General features: G+C 40.0%; 1 protein-coding gene across 3 annotated transcripts; it reads left to right on the forward strand.

Annotated features, from left to right (window-relative positions):
- Window positions 1-5,495: 5,495 nt before the first annotated feature.
- LOC115141528 (ADP-ribosylation factor GTPase-activating protein 1-like) lies at window positions 5,496-25,339 on the forward strand. Of its 3 annotated transcripts, XM_029680485.2 has the most exons (13): window positions 5,496-5,694; window positions 5,976-6,046; window positions 7,750-7,859; window positions 8,130-8,301; window positions 8,451-8,551; window positions 13,478-13,564; window positions 14,011-14,122; window positions 16,043-16,099; window positions 16,190-16,222; window positions 20,199-20,255; window positions 20,693-20,752; window positions 21,140-21,207; window positions 21,309-25,339. In XM_029680485.2, the coding sequence occupies exons 2-13, from the start codon at window positions 5,987-5,989 to the stop codon at window positions 21,685-21,687; spliced, it is 1,296 nt and encodes a 431-aa protein (XP_029536345.1). In that variant the 5' UTR covers window positions 5,496-5,694; window positions 5,976-5,986; the 3' UTR covers window positions 21,688-25,339. The 3 variants fall into 3 exon arrangements, with proteins under 3 accessions (XP_029536345.1, XP_029536362.1, XP_029536380.1); XM_029680502.2 differs by lacking the exon at window positions 20,199-20,255; XM_029680520.2 differs by lacking the exons at window positions 20,199-20,255; window positions 20,693-20,752.
- Window positions 25,340-25,441: the final 102 nt, after the last annotated feature.

Raw genomic sequence — 25,441 nt, forward strand, 5'->3', positions numbered from 1 at the left:
AAACATCTCCAATCGAAAATCAAATCAAGAGTCGGCTTTCTATTCCGCAACAAAGCCTCCTTCACTCACGCCGCCAAGCTTACCCTAGTAAAACTGACTATCCTACCGATCCTCGACTTCGGCGATGTCATCTACAAAATGGCTTCCAACACTCTACTCAGCAAACTGGATGCAGTCTATCACAGTGCCATCCGTTTTGTCACTAAAGCACCTTATACCACCCACCACTGCGACTTGTATGCTCTAGTCGGCTGGCCCTCGCTACATATTCGTCGCCAGACCCACTGGCTCCAGGTCATCTACAAGTCCATGCTAGGTAAAGCTCCGCCTTATCTCAGTTCACTGGTCACGATGGCAACACCCATCCGTAGCACGCGCTCCAGCAGGTGTATCTCACTTGATCATCCCTAAAGCCAACACCTCATTTGGCCGCCTTTCGTTCCAGTACTCTGCTGCCTGTGACTGGAAAAAACTGCAAAAATCGCTGAAGTTGGAGACTTTTATCTCCCTCACCAACTTCAAACATCAGCTATCCGAGCAGCTAACCGATCGCTGCAGCTGTACATAGTCTATTGGTAAATAGCCCACCCATTTTCACCTACCTCATTCCCATACTGTTTTTATACTGTTTTTTATTTATTTACTTTTCTGCTCTTTTGCACACCAATATCTCTACCTGTACATGACCATCTGATCATTTATCACTCCAGTGTTAATCTGCAAAATTGTAATTATTCGCCTACCTCCTCATGCCTTTTGCACACATTGTATATAGACTGCCCCTTTTTTTCTACTGTGTTATTGACTTGTTAATTGTTTACTCCATGTGTAACTCTGTGTTGTCTGTTCACACTGCTATGCTTTATCTTGGCCAGGTCGCAGTTGCAAATGAGAACTTGTTCTCAACTAGCCTACCTGGTTAAATAAAGTTGAAATAAAAAATAAAATAAAATAAATAACATTATCTAGCCTATTATCTATTATCTATCTCAATTTATCACCAACCGCTTTCTAGACTAGCCTACCCTAGCCTACGTTTTAGTTTCACATATATTAGGCAAATAGGTAGCAGCCTATAACTTTAAACATATTTATCGGCAGGAACCTGCTCTAAGCTCACCAATTGCCGTTCTCCATTGTGTCCCTCACTCCCTCAATCTATCTATGCTGGCTGGGAGGAGAGGGGGAGAATCACACTGGTAGACTAGACGTAATATAGTAAATGTAAATCTGTAATACTCAAATTAGTATGATATGTTACGTTTGGAATGGTTACTTAAGACAGATGGTTCCATAAAGCAAAAAACAAATTATGGTGTTTGGTCGGTGTGGATGGGTGAGCGTTCAATGTGAACGTCTAGCAACACAAATGTTGCGAGTTTGAATCCCATCATGGACAATTTTAGCTAATTATCAACTTTTCAACTACTTACTACTTTTTAGCTACTTTGGAACTACTTATCATGTTAGCTAAACCTTACCCTAACCTTAACCTTAACCCTTTTCGCTAACCCTTCCCCTAACCTTAACCCTTTTAGCTAACCCTTCCCCCAACTTGAACCCTTTTAGCTAAACCTTCCCCCAACTTTAACCGTTTTAGCTAAACCTTCCCCTAACTTGAACCCTTTTAGCTAACCCTTCCCCTAACCTTAACCCTTTTAGCTAACCCTTCCCCTAACCTTAACCCTTTTAGCTAACCCTTCCCCTAAACCTTAACCTTAACCCTTTTAGCTAACCCTTCCCCTAACCTTAACCCTTTTAGCTAACCCTTCCCATTAACCCTTTTAGCTAACCCTTCCCCTAACTTTAACCCTTTTAGCTAACCCTTCCCCTAACTTTAACCCTTTTAGCTAACCCTTCCCCTAACCTTAACCCTTTTAGCTAACCCTTCCCCTAACTTGAACCCTTTTAGCTAACCCTTCCCCTAACTTTAACCCTTGTAGCTAACCCTTCCCCTTAACCTAACCCTAACCTTAAGCCTTTAACCTAACTCCTAAACTTAACCTTAACCTTCATCCTAACCCCTAACCCAGTGGTGTAAAGTACCTAAGTAAAAATATTTTCAAGTACTACTTTATTAGTTTTTAGGGTATCTGTACTTTACTATTTATATTTTTGACTACTTTTACTTCATTACATTCCTTAAGTAAATATTGTACTTTTTACTCCATACATTTTCCTTGACACCCAAAAGTACATGTTACATTTTGAATGCTTAGTAGGACAGGAAAATAGTCAAATTCACACACTTATCAACCGAATATCCCTGGTCATCCCTACTGCCTCTGATCTGGCAGACTCACTATACACACATGCTTTGTATGTAAATGATGTCTGAGTGTTGGAGTGTGCCCCTGGCTTTCCGTAAATTAATAAAACAAGAAAATGGTGCCATCTGGTTTGGTTAATGTTAGGAATTTGAAATTATTTATACTTTTACTTTTGATACTTAAGTATATTTTAAACCAAATACTTTTAGACTTTTACTCAAGTATAATTTTACTGGGTGACTTTAACTTTTACTTGAGTCATTTTCTATTAAGGTATCTTTACTTTTACTCAAGTATGACAGTTTGGTACTTTTTCCACCACTGGGCCCTAACCCATAGCCTAGCTAATGTTAGCCACTTAGTCACCTAGCTAGAATTCATAAACATTTCATACATTTTTCTAATTCGTAACTTATTGTACATTTTGCAAATGCTCGACCTGTTGTTCGTTTTGCAAATTCGTGACATTTAATACAAATTGTAATTCAGAACATATCATACGAAATGGGTGATGGACATTCACAAATGAATACATACCATACATATCATAGTATATGATATTTCTCGGATTTACGTACACAATAATAGGAACTACTCTGAGACTAGGTTGCAGTGTTGGGTTGGTGTTGGTTAAGTAGACTGGAACTGACCTTTTTTTTCAATGATGAACGGCCTGAGTGAACTATCTTTGTTTAGCCACATTCTTTGACTACTTGGGAGGGGTTGTCATGTAGAAATATCTTGCTTGTCAACTCCAAATGGCTCATATGCCTCATTTATTTGTCTAGATTTTTCCACAACTTTTAAATCTTGCATTGAATTGTGGCATCATTCTAATCATTTAAACAACATAAAAGACAGTACCCGTACGTACCCCTGTAGATGATTAGATATGGGTGTTCTTCTTCTGGTGATGTAGGCCTATCCCAGTGGGCACAGATGTCAATTCAACGTCTATTCCACATTGGTTCAATGTAATTAAATTGAAATGACGTGGGAACAATGTTGATACAACCAGTGTGTGCCCAGTGGGATGGTTCTGATAAAGCTGTGGCTTTCCCTGATCTAGACTTCAAAAAATTATTAGGTTTAGCTATTTCATCTGGGTGTCACGCCCTGGTCTTAGTATTTTGTGTTTTCTTTCTTATTTTGGTCAGGCCAGAGTGTGACATGGGTTATTTATGTGGTGTGTTTTGTCTAGGTTTTTTTTTGTAGGTTATGGGATTGTGGTTAGTGGGGTTGTCTAGAAAAGTCTATGGTTGCCTGGGGTGGTTCTCAATCAGGGGCAGGTGTTTATCGTTGTCTCTGATTGGGAACCATATTTAGGCAGCCATATTCTTTGAGTGTTTCGTGGGTGATACTTATTTCCCCTCATTAAAATGCAAATCAATTTATACAATTTTTAACATGCGTTTTTCTGGATTTTTGTTGTTGTTATTCTGTCTCTCACTGTTCAAATAAACCTACCATTAAAATTATAGACGGATCATTTCTTTGTCAGTGGACAAATATACAAAATCTGCAGGGGATCAAATACTTTTTTCCCTCACTGTATGTATATCAGCTTTTAGTTTTGTTGCACCTTATTTGTGGAACAATCTTCAAAATGTTCTTTAATTTGGTGTTTTGGTGCCTCTAGGGCAATTCAGAAAGATGATTGAGGACCTTATTTCTGATGAATGTGTTTTTGTGTTTTTTATTACCTTTTTCTTCTTTCTGCTTGTATTTTATTTTGATGTGTGTATTTTCTTTAACTTATGTAATTCAGGGCTCATCTGTAAAACAGACCTTCGTCTCAGTATGACTCCCTGATAAAATAAAGGTTAAATTATATATATTTTTAAGGTTAGGCTACGGGTGTAGGGAAGGCACTTCCAAAGGATGCCTGATAGCACTGATCATCAACAAATTGTGATGTTTGAGGACCACGGTTCCGGTTCAGGAAAAAGATGGAGGAAGTGGATGCTGAGTTCGAGTCGAGCAAAGTTGGTGAAAACAAATGTTCTGAATGGACAACAGTAGTAGTGAAAACTGGAACAAAATGTCTAAATTTGGATACATATATGAATGATAATGAATCGCTTCTTGTTGGGATGCGTTTGTTGAGTCAGGATGCATATTTTGGAAACCCGTTTGAGGTGTTGAAAATGGGGAAGTATGCGCTGGGAAAAGTGGAGCCTGTCAGAGTGGTCTTATTTTGATTAATTGTATTTCTGAAGAGCAGCAGGAGATTGCAGTGGGCCTCAAAATAATCAGAACAACGTAAGTTTGTGATTTGAACTTCGGAGTAGAGCACCCGTCAAAGGAGTCATCTCATGGGTGATGATGGATGTTCATGTTGAATACCTGAAGACAATTCCTGGTGTGTTTGGTGCCCTGCGTCTGACCCACTGGGTGAATGGAGAAAAAGAAGAAAGTCTGTCGTACCTGTTTTTTTTTTTGATAAAGAGCAAATACCTACGCATGTGAAGCTTGGTTATAAGATACACTGTAAGATACACTGTAAGAGCTTTTGTTCCCAAAACCACTGCATTGTAAGAATTGTAAAGGATTTGACCATGTTTCAAGTGTGTGCAGATGGACAGAGTATAATGAAGAAAGGTGTGTAGGTAGGACAACGGTGTTGCTATTGTGGTGGGGATCATGACCCCGAGTACCTGTAGTGCCCTGTAAGGGTGAAGGAGATTGAGGTGGCAAAAGTCAGAACGGTCAATTGAATCTCCTATGTGAAGATGATTAAAAAATAATTGAGGAAACAAGTGATGCTAGTGAAGATATGGTAGTGGACGCACCGCACCTGTTGTAAATGTTTGCTGCCAGTCAAAATATACCCTGTGTGTTAAAAAGGTGGATTTTGTTGCATTCATTGCCACAGTTATAAACTGTACAGCACAAGTCTCAAAGAAATCTAAAAAACTGGACATTATTGTGGCTGCGACAGAAAAGGATTGGGGATTTTATATCTGGGGTACTGGCGCCTGAAGACCCGACCTCCCAGGTTCCTCTTGAACCTGTGTAGGGATCAGATTATTATTTTTTTTTTAAAGAAAGTTTTATTTATTTTTTGACAGTTTGGTAGTTATTTTTTGGTGTATTTTGTTCCATTTTGGGGAATCCTATTTCCATCCCACACGTTAGGTGGCGGGATGCTCATTAAAATCTGCGATCGCCAATATACGATTGAAGAAGAAGAAGAGTTACGCTTTCCAATAATGCATTGCAATGCCAACGTAGGCACATCTGCCATTGCCTAGCTAGTTTTCAACATGGCCACCGGTGTTTGACATCAGCTAGCATTTGTAGCTCTTCTCAATGGATTTAATTTGAGCTGACACACATTTTCCCATACATTTTAACTCCACATCTTTAGCAAAAAGTCATATCGAACTAAGCAAGCCAGACGCTTTCTACATTATCCGGCCCGGTAAGAGACTAGCAGTAGCTAACATCAGGCAGTTGGCTACCGGCGTTATCTAGACGGCTAGCTAGCTCCAGATACACAATATATCATACATAGACTATTGGATGCCATTCAGCTTGGTAGTTGCTGTCAGTTCGTATTTTCATTGTTTTCGAATAGTGTTGATATGTCTGTCCAAGGCTGCCTAAATTAGCCGCTAGCTAGTGGTGCGTTGATGGCTCGTTGATAAGAGGTACATGGGACGTTATTTCTTCGTAAGATTGTTAATGATTACTCTCTTTCAGTGTCAGTCAAAATGGCAAGTCCAAGGACTAGAAGAGTTTTGAAGGAAGTGAGAACTCAGGAGGAAAACAACGTGAGTAACTACTGTTGGATAGCTAACGACATTCGCTTGCTGTTTGAGCAGTATAGCCAAATTCAGAAAGTATTCAGACCCCTTGACTTTTTCCACATTTTGATATGTTAAAAGCCTTATTCTAAAATTGATTGAATAAATAAAAAATCCTCAGCAATCTAGACAATACCACATGGTGACAAAGCAGAAAGAGGTTTTTAGAATGTTTTGCTAATTTGTAAAAAAAAGAAACTTATTTACATTAGTATCCAGACCCTTTGCTATGAGACTGGAAATTGAGCTCAGGTGCATCCTGTTTCCATTGATCATCCTTGATGTTACTACAACTTGATTGGAGTCCACCTGTGGTAAATTCAATTGATTAGAAATGCACACGCCTGTCTATATAAGGCCTCACAGTTAACAGTGCCTGTCAGAGCAAAAACCAAGACATGAGGTCGAAGGAATTGACCGTGTAGTGTTGAGACAGGATTGTTGTCGAGGCGCAGATCTGGGGAATAGTACCAGCAGCATTGAAAATCCCCAAGAACACAGTGGTCTCCATCATTCCTAAATGGAAGAAGTTTGAAATCACCAAGAGTCTTCCTAGAGCTGGCTGCCCGGCCAAACTGAGCAATTGGGGGAGAAGGGCCTTGGTCAGGGAGGTGCCCAAGACCCAATGGTCACTTTGAATAAGCTCCAGAGTTCATCTGTGGCGATGGGAGAACCTTCCAGAAGGACAACCATCTCTGCAGCACTCGACCAATCAGGTCTTTATGGTAGTGGCCAGACAGAAGCTTCTCCTCAATAAAAGCCAAATGACAGCCTGCTTGGAATTTGCCTAAAGGACTCTAACCATGGGAAACAAGATTCTCGGGTCGGATGAAACCAAGAATGAACTATTTGGTCTGAATGCCAAGCATCACATCTGGAGGAAACCTGGCACCATCCCTACGGTGAAGCATGTTTGTGGCAGTATTGTGCTGTGGGGATGTTTTTCAGCGGCAGGGACTGGGAGACTATAGCTGAAAATAGCTCTGCAGCGATACTCCCCATCCAGCTTGAAAGTATCTTCAGAGAAGAATGGGAGAAACTCTCCAAATACAGGTTTGACAAGCTTGTAGCGTCATACCCAAGAAGAATCGAGGTTGTAATCGCTGGAAGGTGCTTAAAAAAAAGTACTGATTAAAGGGTCTGAATAATTATGTAAATGTGATACTTTTAAAAATAAAATTGCAAAGATTTATAATAAAAACAGTTTTTGCTTTGTCATTATGGGGGTGTTGTGTGTAGATTGATGGGGAAAAAACAAATGTAATCCATCTTAGAATAAGGCTATAACGTAACAAAATGTGGAAAAAGTCAAGGGGTCTGAATACTTAGCAGATGCGGATGAAGGTAGGACATTACTGATTGACTGACGCAATTTGAATTGAAATGATTTTGCATTTACCGTGAGTATATTAAACATTAAGAACCCCCAGTCAACTGTTTTGACTGGGAAGCATGCTTCACGACTCACACTTTAGCCACGACTTGATTGCTCAGGGCCTACGGTGAACTACCTAAGGTTTTATATGGACACTGGAGTTAAAACAGTAGCGAGGTCTGAACAATCTCTGCTGATATATTCAATGTGATAACTGTCCAGTGTCCATATTCACTTTTTCAATGTCAACAATGACATCAAATGGTTAGACAACATTTCCCCCTCCTTTTCTCAGCTTTGCTTTGAGTGTGGGGGCTTCAACCCTCAGTGGGTTAGTGTTACCTATGGGATCTGGATTTGTCTGGAATGTTCCGGCAAACACAGAGGCTTGGGAGTGCACCTTAGGTGAGTAACTTTAAAGTTCCAAAATGACAAATTTGATGATTGTGTTGGGATTTATGCCTGCCAGCAGAGGCATGTGCATGAATGTCAAAATCCTCTCTTATCCTAGATAAATTGTTTATTGCTTTTAGCCATGCTCTTCTAAGAAAATTATTAGCAGTTATGTGCTTTGTTAACCCACCACAGCCAGAAGCCATCCACATTTCTTCTTTCCTGACTGTTAGTCAGTGTGTTTGGAAGTATTGAACCCCTGATGTGATCTCTATACTGTAGCTTTGTGCGCTCTGTTACCATGGACAAGTGGAAGGACATTGAGCTGGAGAAGATGAAGGCGGGAGGGAACGGAAAGTTCCGTATGTTTCTGGAACTCCAAGATGATTATGATGCCACTTGGACCATGCAGGACAAATATAACAGCAGAGCTGCTGCACTTTTCAGAGACAAGGTGAGGAAGTCATAATTTAATGATCATGCTCAACACAGTTGCTGGGGACACTCCAAATGTCCATTTATGGATTTCCAATGCTAATATCAGACAGGACATATTGAATGGTCTCACTCACTGAATTCCATTCCTCTGTATTCCATTGACAGGTTGCAACCATTGCAGAAGGGAAGGAGTGGTCTATTGAAACTTCCTCTGCCAAGGACTGGACTCCACCTCAGCCCAAGACAGGACTTTCGTCGTCTCATCGGTAAGTAGGGCTGGGCGGTATTTTTTAATTTATTTAAATTCATGTTTTTGTGCGATATTCCAGATGCCTGTATTGGAAGAATCAAGGTTTTTTGTAATTCATTTTTATGTCTGCTTGTTTTCATGTTGTCTTTTTGGTTTTGTCTACTTCGCTCCTTCTGTACTGTGTGCACTTTCTCATTTACGCCAGAGATCTGAATATAATGACAAGCTGTTCATGTCTCCGCCCTAACAATGGGAGTCGTTGTCCCAAAGGCGGGAAGGTAGGCAACAAGCATAAGTTCAAAATAAGCCCATAGAAATGTGTTGGACATATTTTTGTTGAGTGAAACCTCCAGGGTATGGTCATGACAATCCTAGAAAAGTCATAGAATTTTAAAATGTAGTTTTCCAGGCCTGGAAAAGTTCAGAGAAATTATCACATCTGTGATGTTTTGGAAAAGTCCTGGAAATTCATTTAATTTTTGTTAATGTAATTTATTTAAGCACCGTTTTTAAATATTTGATCAATCAAATAAAAATCAACACAACAGCCAGGATCATGTTTGTGTGCATAACCTGCATGTGTGCAAGACGAGTGGGCTGTTGCTTAAAGGCGTCCGCATGCTTCCCAGACGAAACAATTTGGAAGGGTTTGTGCATATACACTGAACAAACGCTACAATTTCAAAGATTCTACTGAGTTACAGTTCATATAAGGAAATCGGACAATTGAAATACATTTATTAGGCCCTATTCTATGAATTTTACATGACTGGGAATACAGATATGCATCTGTTGGTCACAGATACCAAAAGAAACATTTGTGGCGTGGATCAGAAGTCAGTATCTAGTGTAGAGGTTGACCGATTATGATTTTTCAACGCCGATACCGATTATTGGAGGACCAAAAAAGCCGATACCGATTAATCGGCCGATTGAAAACCCCCCAAAAATGTTTTTTTTTACTTTGTAATGACAATTACAACAATACTGAATGAACACTTATTTTAACTTAATATAATACATCAATAAGATAAATTTGGCCTCAAATAAATAATGAAAGATGTTCAATTTGGTTTAAATAATGCAAAAACAAAGTAAAAGTGCAATATGTGCCATGTAAAAAAGCTAACGTGTAAGTTCCTTGCTCAGAACATGAGAACATATGAAAGCTGGTGGTTCCTTTTAACATGAGTCTTCAATATTCTCAGGTAAGAAGTTGTAGTTATTATAGGAATTATAGGACTATTTCCCTCTGTACCATTTGTATTTCATTAACCTTTGTCTATTGGATGTTCTTATAGGCGCTTTAGTATTGCCAGTGTAACAGTATAGCTTCCGTCCCTCTCCTTGCTCCTCCCTGGGCTCAAACCAGCAACATGACAACAGCCACCCTCGAAGCAGCAGAGCAAAGGGAACAACCACAGGCTCAGCGAGTGACGTTTGAAACGCTATTAGCGCGCGCTAACTCGCTAGGCATTTCACTTCGGTTACACCAGCCTAATCTCGGGAGTTGATAGGCTTGAAGTCATAGACAGCGCAATGCTTGAGGCACAACGAAGAGCTGCTGACAAAATGCACGAAAGTGCTGTTTGAATGAATGTTTACCCGCCTGCTTCTGCCTACCACTGCTCAGTCAGATAGATTAGATACTTTATGCTTGTATGCTCAGTCAGATTATATGCAAGGTAGGACACGCTAGATAATATCTAGTAATATCATCAACCATGTGTAATTAACTAGTGATTATGATTGATTGTTTTTTCTAAGAAGTTTAATGCTAGCTAGCAACTTACCTTGGCTTACTGCATTCGCGTAACAGGCAGTCTCCTTGTGGAGTGCAACGAGAGAGGCAGGTCGTTATAGCCTTGGACTAGTTAACTTTAAGGTTGCAAGATTGGATCCTCCGAGCTGACAAGGTGAAAATCTGTGGTTCTGCCCCTGAAATAGGCAGTTAACCCACCGTTCCTAGGCCGTCATTGAAAATAAGGATGCGTTCTTAACTGACTTGCCTAGTTAATTTAAGATTAAATAAAGGTGTACATTTTTTTTCTCCAAAAATCGGTGTCTAAAAATACCGATTTCCGATTGTTATCAAAACTTGAAATCGGCCCTAATTCTTTTTTTTATATAAGGAGGTTGAAATGATTTATACTTTTGATATTTAAGTATATTTTAAAACAAAATACTTTTACTCAAGTATTTTACTTGAGTCATTTTCTATTAAGGTATCTTTTACTTTTACTCAAGTATGACAGTTGGGTACTTTTTTTCACCACTGGTCAGAGTGAGGTGTTCTCATTTGTCTGGATGTAGCTAACTAGCCAACTTTAGCCTGTTAGCTTTGGGTGCTTGGTTGGGATAAGCATGCATTTGTATTTATTGGGGATCCCCCAAGGCAGCAGCTACTCTTCCTGGGGTTCAAACACATTAAGGGACTTACATGAGTTTCAAAGAGTCAGAATATGAATGTCATCTGTTAAAGTTAATGACTTCATGAACCTTGTTTCTTAAGCAACGTGTATGTGTATATGGGCTATTTTTTAGGCCTTTCCTGGGTTGCTTGATTGTTTTTAATGCTTTACTGGGAAGTAGCTTATCAGAAGTAGACTTGCTCATGTTATTTATATTGGAGCTGATGGTAAGCTGCTCACAGTGGACTTCCTACTAGGGTAAACTGCCTTAGTGCTGACAGTAACTTTGGTTCATAGGCACATGATTACTGCATACAAAAACTGTAGGATCAATAGCGGTGTTCGGGGGATATAAATTAAGTTACTTACATTATCTTCCAACGACCCTGGGATAATGTACATTTGATGCAACATGACAACTCATTATCACAATGGTAGGGATAAACTGAGCTCGTCTTGGGTCTTTTTAAGTCATTTTTCTCAACGCAGCTTTGAAATGCGTGGACAGAGTCTGGAAGCCAAGATTTTTTGAAGGGGGGGGGGGTCGAGAACAGGAACATCCCCAAAGTCATCTAGGAGCATCCCACTAGCTCATGTCTCCAAGGAAGGGGGAGACCAGGAAGGTATCCCTACAGAGTACCGGCCAGTACCGGCTGTGGACAGCCGACCCGGAATAAAGCAAAGTAAACATAGCTCCTGCAGCGTTAAACATTCAATAGGGGTTTGAGACTGCCGAGCTAGCTGGGTTTCCGTGTCTCTACACATGGAATCTGGTAGGCTCCCGGGACGGTAGCTTTCACAGCAACTGAGTCCAAGAGTTAGAGATTCTGCTAATGCTTTCCTTTGTTCATGCTTCCCACTTTGTCAGAGCTCTGCGTGTCATGTCTTGTCTGTGACATTGGCAGGCAAGCTACAGAAGGACAAGGTGACAATTCCCCATTTATCCGTCAACTAGCTGAAAAAGTTTGAGGGTTTATCTAGTTTTCTGTCGTTAGATTTTAGCTCATCTTGCTCTGGCTAGCATTAGTTGTTGATCTTGTTGATGTACATAACTGATGGATAGAGAGCCTACCATTTTTCATAGTGGTTTGATCAACACGACTTACATTTGGAAACTTTACAGAGGACTCCCATGGTGTTTACTTATTTGCAGAAATCCATTCTGGTGGCTTTTGGCGACTATGTTGTAATGATCTAAAGTCACGGTGTTGTAACTGCCTGTAAACACACGGTCCAGTTCAAAGTGAATGATGGCAGGACCCTGTGGAAAATGGCTTGTTTGTATATAGGTTCTACTGTAGCTCTGATTGGCTATAGCACACCGGTCTGTGTAGATTCCGGTCCTGGACAAGACAATGTTTTTATTTGGTTTTATTTACACCAGTGTCTATTAATTGTCCAAAAGCACAGCTGCTTTCTCACTATATTACTTAAGAAATTTCACAAATGACTTAATATACGTAATTCCCAAACATTCGACAAATTTATGAATATGTGAAAATTACGAATATGAATATGTGAAAATTAAATCTAAGTGGTTTTTGTCAATGTTTAAATAAGTGATTCTTCCTGGCAATGTATATGAACAGATTTGAATAAGATTTCATGTTGCTAAAAGGTTTGGTCCAACAGAATGGGTCATATGGACACCAATACACATTGAGACATTATTTTACTGTAATAGAGAAGTTATCCTTTCTAACAATACCCTTTTTTTAAAGGTCTCAACTACTCAAATTGCATGCAAATAAGATGCTACTTAAACAGGAGTATTAATGAACATTCATTCTGAAAAATGTATGCGCAGTTTGTCAAGCGCGGTATAAATGTGGAATAAGCATACGTTTTATATAAGGAATCGGAAACTCTAAAGTAGGCCACTGAACAAAGTGGACAGGCTAGCATGTTGTTAAAACCATTGGAGGTGGACAGAAGTGTGTTCATAACTGTTCTGCGTTGTTAGCAAGCAAATAGATCCAAGTTGACTACACTTGAAACGTAAAGAATAGCTGCTACTCACGAGCATGCCAGTTTGCCCTTGAGAGATTGTTTGAGACCTGCGTTAATTTTCTCTAGTTAGTGCTACAAGAAGGGTCATTATTAGTGAATGTGCATTATGTATGGGTCTGGTTACATTAGTACATTTTTTTTTCTGACATTTTCATAGACTTGAAAGCCAGATCCGTGATTATTGCAAGAAAAGCAGGTTAAACTATTTTTTTTATAAAATTATACAATTATTAGTGGGGCTTATTTAGCCTAATTTCATGTGACCTGAATTCATGAGATTATTGCTGGTTGTTTGAAATGCAGTGTATTTGACCTTTTTATTGTACAACAAAGCTTATTTAGATGTTTTTTAAATCACTATATATTGTGAATTGCCCATAAGTTAGGGCTGGGCGATATGACCTAAAAATCTGTGATAAGTGTTATTTAGCTAAAGTATTCGACTACTTGAATATTTCCAAAGTACTGATGTCCAATGTTATCTAGTCTCATAATATTCTGTCATCTGTTTTCCAATGTAGCTCAGGGGGCCTGGGGCAGAACTCGGGCAAACCTTCAGACAAGGCCTTTGAGGACTGGTTGAGTGACGATGTGAACTCTTATCAGAGGTGAGACCATTGTATCAATGACACTCCTCTCTGAGGCAGCTGCATGGCTTTTCTCTTATAGTACACATAAAGCACATTGTCAAAATTCGAAAGATGCCACAGAACATTTTTGTTTTGTTTAAAGATTACTTTAATCTGCTTTTCTCTTATGTATTCTTAACCCTAATTATAAAACTTAACAACTTTAAGGACTTAATCTGTGAATGCTCACCCAAAATGTAGCACAGGGTCTTAAAACAAAAGATGCCACGGAATACAACATTTTTAACATTTTGCTTAAAGCTCAATTTCATCCATATTGTTTTCTTTCCTGCTGGGGCCACCCATATGTGTATGCATGATTGTAAGTTGCTTTCCATAAAACCAGTGGCTAAATGGCATATTATATGTTTTTGGTCACCCTATGAGGACTTCTCATTTATGCAAATTTACCATTTCCTCTGTAGTGGTGGCAGTTATAGTGGGAATCAGGAAAACCGCTATGTTGGCTTTGGGAATACGCCGACTCCAGAGAAGGAGGATGATGTCCTGAACAACGCGCTCTCTTCCATTTATTCGGTATGGCAGTAATACGGCACAGCTTTTAGGAATCTGCATAGCTCTGCAGTAGATGGGTCTCTCTGTGTGTGTGTACAGTTGAAGTCGAAGTTTACATACACTTAGTTTGCAGTCATTAACTTGTTTTTCAACCAAATTTCTTGCTAACTATAGTTTTGGCAAGTCGGTTAGGACGTCCACTTTGTGCATAACACAAGTCATTTTTCTAACAATTGTTTACAGACAGATACTTCACTTATAATTAATTGTATCACAATTCCAGTGGGTCAGAAGTTTACATACACCAAGTTGACTGTGCCTTTAAACAGCTTGGAAAATTCCTGAAAATGATGTCATGGCTTCTGATATGTAAATTAGCCTAATTTGAGTCAATTGGAGGTGTACCTGTTGATGTATTTCAAGGCCTACCTTCAAACTTGGTGCCTCTTTGCTTGACATCATGGGGAAATCAAAAGAAATTAGCCAAGACCTCAGAAATAATGCAGACCTCCACAAGTCTGGTTCATCCTTGGGAGCAATTTCCAAATGCCTGAAGGCACCACTTTCATCTGTACAAACAATAGTACGCAAGTATAAACACCACAGGACCACGCAGCCGTCATACCGCTCAGGAATGAGACGCTTCCTGTCTCCTAGAGATGAGTGTACTTTGGTGCGAAAAGTGCAACTCAATCCCAGAGCAACAGCAAAGGAACTTGTGAAGATGCTGTAGGAAACGGGTATAAATGTATCTATAGCCACAGTAAAACGAGTCCTATATTGACATAACCTGAAAGGTCGCTCAGCAAGGAAGAAGCCACTGCTCCAAAATTGCCATAAAAAAAGCCAGACTACGGTTTGCAGCTGCACATGGGGTCAAAGATGGTACTTTTTGGAGAAATGTCCTCTGGTCTGATGAAACAAAAACAGAACTGTTTGGCCATAATGACCATCGTTATGTTTGGAGGAAAAAGGGGATGCTTGCATGATGAACACCATCTGAACCATGAATCATGTGGGTAACGCATCATGTTGTGGGGGTGCTTTACTGCAGGAGTGACTGGTGCACTTCACTAAATAGATGACATCATGAGGAAGGAAAATTATGTGGATATATTAAATCAACTTCTCAAGACATCTGTCAGGAAGTTAAAGCTTGGTTGCAAATGGGTCTTCCAAATGGGCAAGCATACTTCTAAAGTTGTGTCAAAATGGATTAAGGATGACAGTCAAGATATTGGAGTGGCCATCACAAAGCCCTGACCTCAATCCTATAGAACATTTATGGGCAGAACTAAAAAAGCGTGTGCGAGCATAGCGGCCTATAAACCTGACTCAGTTACACCAGCTCTGTCAGGAGACATGGGCCCAAATTCACCCAACTTATTGTGGGAAGCTTGTGGAAGGCTACCTGACACGTTTGACCCAAGTTAAATAATTTAAAGGCAATGCTACCAAATACCAATGTAAACTTCTGACCCACTGAGAATGTGATGTAAGAAATAAAAGCTGAAATAAATAATTCTCTACTATTCTGACATTTCACATTCTTAAAATAAAGTGGTGATCCTAACTGACCTAAGACAGGGAATTTTTACTAGGATTAAATGTCAGGAATTGTGAAACTGTATTTGGCTAAGGTGTATGTAAACTTCCGACTTCAACTGTGTGTGTGTGGCGCTTTTAAGACAACTGGAAACTCTGGCCCCCCAAATGTCAAATCATGGTGTGTCTGATCTTCAGGTCAGAAAGTCAGAGCTCTAGGAAGATGCCCTGAGTTTCCGAGTTGGATGAGTGTTCAAAAAGTTTTTTTTCCAGTTGGAGCTCCCCCCAGTTGTCTTGAACGCACTGAAGTCTTAGATTTCAGAGTTCCCAGTTTTGAAGCTGTTATAGTACCATTTGGGAGGTATGATGACTCGTATGACATGTTTTGTTGTATAGGGCTGGAGCAATTTCACCATCGGAGCTAGCAAAATTGCTGCAGTTGCCAAGGATAATGTAAGTATCTTTAAGGAAAGTTGTTATCCTGTCACAGAATTTCATTTTATTGTTTATTAATTGCGTTATCACATCTTTTCACTGAAACAGACCGCAAAACTTGCAACTTCAGCAACCCTAAAGGTATGAATTCCCTTTGTTAAACCGTTATTAGTAACTGATGAGTTTTGTCTTTAGTTACTACCAGGGTTTTTTCTGCATAGTGTTTTTTTTGGGCCCCGTATTATTTTTTTCCTCAATTTTCATTTGGCCTCATTGTAAAATTGCAGGAAATTATCTTTAAACCAGCAAAACCTTCTCCCTGGCCACGAGGACCTAAAGTTTTCAGTTGGCAACTATGCCCATTGCCCCTGCCACACCTACCACCTAAGCCATTTTTATCCTGAAAAAAAAACCTGACTGCGAAGATAACGTTATGAATAATGTTTTTACTGGCATAATTTTGCAACTTACTGTACATGAGCTCTAAAAACTTAAGATGTATTTAGATGAGACTATTTACATGGATGTGTAGATACAAACTTTTTTTCACCCCAATTTTTTGGTATCCAATTTTCCTGTCGCCCAGAGCCGTGCATCCCCCGAAACAACCCAGCCAAGCCGTACTGCTTCTTGACACAATGCCCACTTAACCCGGAAGCCAGCCGCACCAATGTGTCGGAGGAAACACCACGTTCTCTGCGCCCGGCCCGCCACAGGAGTCGCTAGTGTGCGATTGGACAAGAAGATCGCTACCAGCCAAACCCTCTAACCCGGATGTCACTGGGCCAATTGTGCACCGCCCCTTGGATCTCCCGGTCGTGGTCGGCTGCCACAGAGCCTGGACTAAAACCAGGATCTCTAGTGGCACAGCTAGCACTGCGATGCATTCCATTAGACCACTACTCCACTCGGGAGCTCAAACAAACTATTTTAACCTTACCAATGTCTCTAACTATTTTAGACTCCCAAGTCTAAGATGCCATTTAAAAATGTTGATAAAGACGTGATTGTATGAATCCCCTTTTGTTGAATAAGGAAACCCATTCTCTCTCATGGCTCAAGTAATAACTAACATGATGCTCTGCTAAAGAGAGACAGTTCTAGCCCCCCTCTCTAAGGAAATACCAAGCTATGATAATTGATTTGAGTGATAAGACATTTTCATTTTTTTTTTTTTTTTTTTTACCTTTATTTTACTAGGCAAGTCAGTTAAGAACAAATTCTTATTTTCAATGACGGCCTAGGAACAGTGGGTTAACTGCCTGTTCAGGGGCAGAACGACAGATTTGTACCTTGTCAGCTCGGGGATTCGAACTTGCAACCTTTCGATTACTAGTCCAACGCTCTAACCACTAGGCTACCCTGCCGCCCCATTTATCATAATTCAACCAAAGCGATATATTGGTTGAGGCTCAGTCTCCTAATTCCATGTGATGTACCCACTGAAAAATATATTCTAGAACTGAATTGTTTCTATGGATGCATGCTATTCCCTCTGTAGCAGAAACTGCAATGTAAATGTTTAGCCTTCAGAGCTCATGGAACATAGATTTGTTTACCCCCCACACGTTTCCCTTGTATTATTGCTCAAAAATGAACTGGACAGAAATAACTGACCTTAATCTGTGAATTTACCATGTTGGAACTGTTTGACGCTTTTTTAACCTCACTTTCTCGGAACATAGTTAAGGGGCTATAAGCCGCCCCCAGAGCCGGTAAAACCAATAACAAATGCATGCTCTTTGCCCGTATGATACCTGCATATCTCATTTACTTACTGTTTTTATGAATGCATTCATTCCCAACCACCCAGAGCTTGTTGGCTGGTCATCAGTGTCCTGTCTGATATTCTATGTAAACATTTCTAAACCCACTCCTGTGAAATGGTGGATGCATACAGGTAGCCCAACCTGTACTGTTACTGTAAGCTTTTGCTTGGCTGCAGACTAACATTGTCCGGTCCCCTTTTAAAAAAATGTTATTTTAATTTTGAAAGAGTATGGATAATCTTACTGTCAAAGGTTGTAGTGTTAAATGTATTTATATGAAGTTCTTGGTCACTTTAACTTTGGCTCATAAAACCAAATGGTTTAGAACCTGTTCTAGGAGTGTCAACATTGATGTCATTTACAAAGAAAGACATATCATCGTTATAAACAAAAAGCATTTTATTTGTCACGTGCCGAATACAAGGGGTGTAGACTACTGTGAAATGCTTCCATAAGCAGAATAAAGTACACAAGAACTAAGCTATACACAAGGAGTACCAGAGTAATGTGCAGGGGTACGAGGTACAGTGGGGCAAAAAAAGTATTTAGTCAGCCACCAATTGTGCAAGTTCTCCCACTTAAAAAGATGAGAGGCCTGTAATTTTCATCATAGGTACACTTCAACTATGACAGACAAAATGAGAAAAAAAATCCAGAAAATCACATTGTAGGATTTTTAATGAATTTATTTGCAAATTATGGTGGAAAATAAGTATTTGGTCAATAACAAACGTTTATCTCAATACTTTGTTATATACCCATTGTTGGCAATGACAGAGGTCAAACGTTTTCTGTAGGTCTTCACAAGGTTTTCACACACTGTTGCTGGTATTTTGGCCCATTCCTCCATGCAGATCTCCTCTAGAGCAGTGATGTTTTGGGGCTGTTGCTGGGCAACACAGACTTTCAACTCCCTCCAAAGATTTTGGGGTTGAGATCTGGAGACTGGCTAGGCCACTCCAGGACCTTGAAATGCTTCTTACGAAGCCACTCCTTCGTTGCCCGGGCGGTGTGTTTGGGATCGTTGTCATGCTGAAAGACCCAGCCACGTTTCATCTTCAATGCCCTTGCTGATGGAAGGTTTTCACTCAAAATCTCACGATACATGGCCCCATCCATTCTTTCCTTTACACGGATCAGTCGTCCTGGTCCCTTAGCAGAAAAACAGCCCCAAAGCATGATGTTTCCACCCCCATGCTTCACAGTAGGTATGGTGTTCTTTGGAGGACAAAGAATGCTGAGTTGCATCCAAACACGACGAGTTGAGTTTTTACCAAGAAGTTATATTTTGGTTTCATCTGACCATATGACATTCTCCCAATCTTCTTCTGGATCATCCAAATACTCTCTAGCAAACTTCAGACGTCCAGTACATGTCCAGGCCCATGTAATGTCCCTGGCGGCATAGTGTGTTACTGATGGTAGGCTTTGTTACTTTGGTCCCAGCTCTCTGCAGGTCATTCACTAGGTCCCCCCCGTGTGGTTCTGGGATTTTTGCTCACCGTTTGTGTGATCATTTTGATCTCATGGGGTGAGATCTTGTGTGGAGCCCCAGATCGAGGGAGATTATCAGTGGTCTTGTATGTCTTCCATTTCCTAATAATTGCTCCCACAGTTGATTTCTTCAAACCAAGCTGCTTACCTATTGCAGATTCAGTCTTCCCAGCCTGGTGCAGGTCTACAATTTTGTTTCTGGTGTCCTTTGACAGCTCTTTGGTCATAGTGGAGTTTGGAGTGTGACTGTTTGAGGTTGTGGACAGGTGTCTTTTATACTGATAACAAGTTCAAACAGGTGCCATTAATACAGGTAACGAGTGGAGCACAGAGGAGCCTCTTAAAGAAGTTGTTACAGGTCTGTGAGAGCCAGAAATCTGTAGGTGACCAAATACTTATTTTCCACCATAATTTGCAAATAAATTCATTAAAAATCCTACAATGTGATTTTCTGGGATTTTTTTCCCCCCTCATTTTGTCTGTCATAGTTGAAGTGTACCTATGATGAAAATTAGGCCTCATCTTTTTAAGTGGGAGAACTTGCACAATTGGTGGCTGACTAAATACTTTTTTTGCCCCACTGTAGATATGTACATGAAGGCAGGGTAAAGTGACCATTACTTTCGTACTCACCAACCATAGGGTTGTCCATCCATGCATGACAATTCCATTGCTCAGTACCCTTTGGTCAGCTGTCCGTCCGCTGTGCTGACTGCTCGTTTAACATCCTAGTCAATGGCATGACAGTTCCCCCGCCTGCCTCAGCTGCCTACTACTCAAACTCAGTGTCTTGTGTTGGCGTGAATGTCGATTGTTCGTTTGATTCACAAATTTTCTCCCTCACTCCCAACTAGGCCACAGAGTTAGGACAGACATTAAATGAGAATGTTATCAAACCTACCCACGAAAAGGTAACATTGTGTTTGAAGTTAATGTTAATGTGGTGGTGGGTCCCTATAGGCTAATATGCTTAATTGAACCAGCTTTAAATTTGAATGTGCATTGTGTCCTTCGGAATGTCTGCTGTGGTGACTGACTCGATAGGGTGCATGTGTAATAGCTAATTGCTTGATGTTGAAACATTCCACATAGCTGCTTAAAATTGGTGTTGACTGAGACTGAAATCACCTGCTCTCTCCTTATAAGTAGGCTAATCACCACATTTATTAATGTTCTCTCAGTAAAATATTGAAGCCTAACTAACCACTGCTCACAGTAAAATATGTACTGCTCTCAATAAGAAATATTGCCTGAGCTAGCTTAAGTGGGTGATGTCTTTATTTACACGCCCACCTCTTGATGCTGTGAGTTGTCTCCATTTCAATTAACGGTGATTTGGCTTGTCCAGGTAAAAGATGGCAAGTTGCTAGATGAAATGTCCGTCAGCATTGCTGGGCTGGCATCCAAGGTAGGAGAAGGCAGACCTCTGCCACACTGCAAACCGACAACCAGTCTCCTGAGCAAGGGTCATGGGAAGCTAGGCATTCATTTGAAATTTTCCCAAGTTTAGAATGACTAAATATTCAGGTGCTGTCACCCCCATTACGTATCCTGAAAAGGAGACTGGTTTGGGTGTGTTGTATATTTTGAAGATAATTCAATTTGATCCCATTTCTCTTGCTGCCATTGTTATTCTGGTGGTGAGTATGTAGATTTTAACTGTACCTGTCTTATATATCAAGTAAAGGACAATGTGATGAATACAGAGGTCAATGATTTCATTAGTTAACTTTTTATTAAAGTAATTTCATATCTAGTGATGTTTTTTGGAGTTTGATGTGTGCCCTCTTCTCAGGTCCAGGGCGCTGGTGCAAAAGGCTGGAAAGACATGAGCGACTTCTTTGCTGGAAAGCCAGAGGACGGGTAACGTCAAATATTAAAATGGACTTTGGCTTGGAGATGTGACATACCATATATGTTCTTAGTTAGGTGGGTGGCTTTATTTGATTAACCCTCTCCCACAGGTCAGAAGGAGAGAGCTACCAGAACATGGACGCCACTGAGGGTTACCAGGGCAACTCCTCAGGCCCAGAACCAGGCCAGGCCCCTGCGCAGGACTTCTGGGAGACCTTTGGGAGCACCAGCTCCTCCAAGCCCAAGAAGTCTCCAAGCAGCGACAGTTGGACCAACGTCGACAACTCTGCCACAGAGAAGAAGAGCTCTGACAGCTGGGACAACTGGGGCTCGGAGGTAGCAACCAACAACAAACACAGCACTGGAGACAGCTGGGAGGCCTGGGACAACAACTGGGACAACAGTGGCAGAGAGACCAAAGGCAAGAAGAGCCCCGCTGCTGCCCCTGACAAACCTGCTGAGGAAACCTGGGACAATGCAGACTGGTAGAGGCTTCTCACTCCCTCTCCTCACCTGCACTATTTCTCCCTTTTTTCTCTATCCCTCCTTGCCTTTTTTTCCTTCACTGCCTTCTTTCCTTTTTTCTGGCACTTTTACAGTTGCACAGTCCTGTCTCTAACCTGGGCTGCGCTCAATGCCAGTTTTGTGGTGTTATTCCTCAATAAGAATCCATTGAAAGTAAATTGAGCTCCATGCATATGGAGTATACCTGAATATTCACAAACTTTAAAGCAGTCTAGTGTTTTATGTTTGCTGGATGTGTGTAAATAAAGTGACCTTTAATTGCAGGAGTTCAAAAATCAAAGTGAGAGCAGGGGAATAATCATATGTAATATTTAAAGTTGTTTCCATATTAGAAGGCAAGGTGCAATCTTGGTTTTATGACTCTATAGCAGGGCTATTCAACTATATTCTTACAAGGGCCAGATGTAAAGAAATAAAGGTTAATTGCAGGGGGGCTGGATATTTCCCATGCGATTATTCTAAGGAGACACCAATAAAGACACTTTGTCCAATTTAAATGTTGCCAAAAGTAATTAGAAAAGTGGAGGGTGCCCAACCAAAGTGAGTCGAGGTGCAACCACTTTCTTTATATAATTGATAAAGAAAAGGTACAATGCTTGCTCACCATTTATTTATTTAAACCACTATTAAAAGCTTCTTAAAAGTAATTAGGCCATTAGAAAATCATCAAACTAAGCATTTCAATAAAAACCATTAAAAAAAATAAAGTTAATGCCAAGTATTCTTTGAATTAATTTCCCTCAGTCATTAGGTGCATGTTTTTGTCAATCTTTTCTAACGAGTCCCTGTGAGCGTCAGCGAGGGAAACAGAAGTCATGTACGTGTTCGTAGCTTTCAGGAATGGGGTCATAATATTTTGTAGCTTAAACCGTTCAAACACTAGAGACATTCATATGAACAAAAAATTATCAACATGCCACCTAGGTGCTAAAAATGCCCAAAACTACACTTTAGACAACCACAATGCTACTTGTCATTTTGGCTGGGATTTTTTTGCAGATCTTTTATAAATGTTCAGAATTGATCAACGGGCCAGTCTAATTTAATAAATGGGCCGGATCTGGCCGGCGGGCCACCAGTTCGAATAGCCCTGCTCTATATTCAGGCGTTCAAGTCATTCTAACTAAAGATGGCAGCAGTCACCTACTGAACCAGAGTGTCTAGAGTGAGAGGAGCTCACTGGTTGGCCCATGAGAAACGGGGATTTCCACTTTGTTGCCACATGATGCATAATGAAGTTGACAAGGAACTTGACTCTAGTGTGTTTGTCATGTAAAGCCAGCATCCCTGGATTGCACCCCAACAGTGCTGTCGGTGTTGACTAAAACTTAGACAAAACGTTCTGTTGTGTCAATTTATGACTGCAACTAACCTTGGTATGATGTAGTTGCTGGTAAATGTAGTTGCTGGATTCATATGATGCAAGTACATTATTTGAACAATATTTTTTTATCTTATACATTCTCAGCCCTCTTTTCATTGAAACCCTAAGAGAAGACTGAGTCAGTACTACTTGGTTAGTTTGATGAACAGGTGAAGTACATTTTGGTATATAGGCCATCGTAAATAAAAATGTGTTAAATAAATAAATATATACAACCCTGTCTAAAGAGGTTGATAGTATAAAAGTACTAATCCACCACCCAATCGGTGGTTGTTGATTGTATTAATCTCATCTGCTAACTGTAATATGAATGATTACGTGTTCATTTAATGTACTAACATGATTGTGTGTTGAACTGGGCACATTTGTTTTTGGGGTAACTTATGCTTAATTGCATCTATGTAATACTGCCAAACCTGTGGGACCACCACAGCAGCCTTCTGTGACCTCTGAACTTCATTGACCCGTAGTGGGATCTAGTCTATGTTGTGTCTGTCCTCTTAACACTAAAAGTCAACACTTTCTTAGTGTGCTGAGCTTTTCAGTCTCAGTGGTAAGTGTTGCATCTGAATTTGTTGATCTCCAAGTATGCACGTTTATGAACTCAAATGTTGAATCAAACGACGGTCAAAGAACACATCTCAGGCCATTCATGTAATCTTTAAAGGAAAGTTTGATATAAAATTCAGATTTGTGCAGTGAATTTCTGACACACATTCACTTCTCAAGGAGTGATGTTGAATACTGCTGATTTGAATACTGCTGGACTTCTAAAATGAGCCACATGTTTTACATGGAAGTGCAGAATAAGGTGGTTCCAGAGATTCACTCCAAAATCAGCCATGTAGGCTTGGCTAGGCCTAATCATGGCCTTGTTTGAGTTACGCATGTTTTTGAGTGACTTTAAGGTCACTTTTAACAGATTAATTAAAGTTGTTTGCAGTCTCCCATTGTAAGGAGGTGGAACCCTCAATTTTTTCACCCCTGTATGTGTGTGAGAGTGAGGCGTTGCTTAGATAATTATTCTACTCCTGAGAAAGATGACGAGGCTACTATTTCTTAGTTGCACCAGATTGTTGGCATTTCCTTCCCCTGGCTGTTTTTTATGGTGGAACCACAGTTTATGGGCTGATGCGGCATGGCATGCATTGTCTTGTGTGAAAGAAGTGCTTCTGCTAAAAGGGCAACAAAGACCATCTGTTAAGAGTTGCATGTTTTCTGAACAAAAAAAATCATAATGACTGGAGATGTAAACTAGGATAACTGTGCAATGTTTGTGTAGTAGTGCATCTTCTGTAATAGTGCTCCATCTCCCCTGACCTCTATTTTAATGTTACCAGCCTTAAAGAGCTGACCTCAGTCTATTGATAAACCATTGTCAGTTTGGTTTGAAGAGTGTGTGTTCTCCCTTATTAGCTGGACAGCATGTATGATAAAATATTAAAGTAAAACGAGGTGCTGCTGTTTAGTTTGCCTCCATATTTCTTATGCTTTGTTTTTTTTTTTCTTCCTTGTACTGTAAGTTTTATGAAGACTTAACATTTTCAGTTAAAACTAATCAGTCTAGTGGAACCAGCCTGAAGGTGAACGTAGTGATCATGCTAGTTCCACCAGGGAAAATCGCATTTTATACAGTCCCAAAATGTTTGTTTTTTTAATCTATGAATTCCAGTGCTTTAAAGGATGTTTAATGTTATATCCTATTTATAGATCTACAAAATCTCACATATCATGTGGTATGTGTGAAATATAGGCCTAAAATAACTAATCACAAAAGTACTATATGTGCTCTGTCTTCATGTTTTGATTGTCACATTGGAGATTGCAACCCACAATATTTTGTAGATATCATTGTTCAGTCAAATTGCTATTTTTCGATATTGTAAATTGAATGGTTATTGCATCCTAATGTAACTACGGTTTGAAGAAACAAATAGTTGAGGATTATTTTTAAAAACACAATTGGTATTTCTAAGTGCATTGGGCGTTGGCGAGTTTTCTTTGAGTTCCACTAATTTATCTGTCTATACACGCGTTCTATAATGGTGATTGATTGAAGATCATTTCCTCCAGTGCCCTTAACCCTAATGTAAACCATAAGATTACGGTAGGCTTGACCCTTATAGTACTGTACTCTATAAATACTCTATAAATATATAAAAGTTCCGGTTTTGGGTGTATTTCTGTGCACCACCTGTTGTCTGTATGCTAAATAAAAACGTATTACATGTATGTTTTTTACTTATTTTTTCTCATGGTGGATATCTTTTTAGAAGATGGTGTCAATTGACTCACATTACGAGTTATATTAAATGTTTACATGTATTTCGCTGC

The sequence above is a fragment of the Oncorhynchus nerka genome, linkage group LG2 (assembly GCF_034236695.1).
Source record: "Oncorhynchus nerka isolate Pitt River linkage group LG2, Oner_Uvic_2.0, whole genome shotgun sequence".
Lineage (NCBI taxonomy): Eukaryota > Metazoa > Chordata > Actinopteri > Salmoniformes > Salmonidae > Oncorhynchus > Oncorhynchus nerka.

Excerpts from the sequence above, each read along its gene's own strand:
- LOC115141528 (XM_029680485.2), top strand. The coding sequence starts at position 5,987 with ATGGCAAGTCCAAGGACTAGAAGAGTTTTGAAGGAAGTGAGAACTCAG. Across the intron at positions 8,302-8,450 it reads CTGCACTTTTCAGAGACAAG|GTTGCAACCATTGCAGAAGG; the intron begins GTGAGGAAGTCA and ends TTCCATTGACAG. Across the intron at positions 13,565-14,010 it reads GATGTGAACTCTTATCAGAG|TGGTGGCAGTTATAGTGGGA; the intron begins GTGAGACCATTG and ends TTTCCTCTGTAG.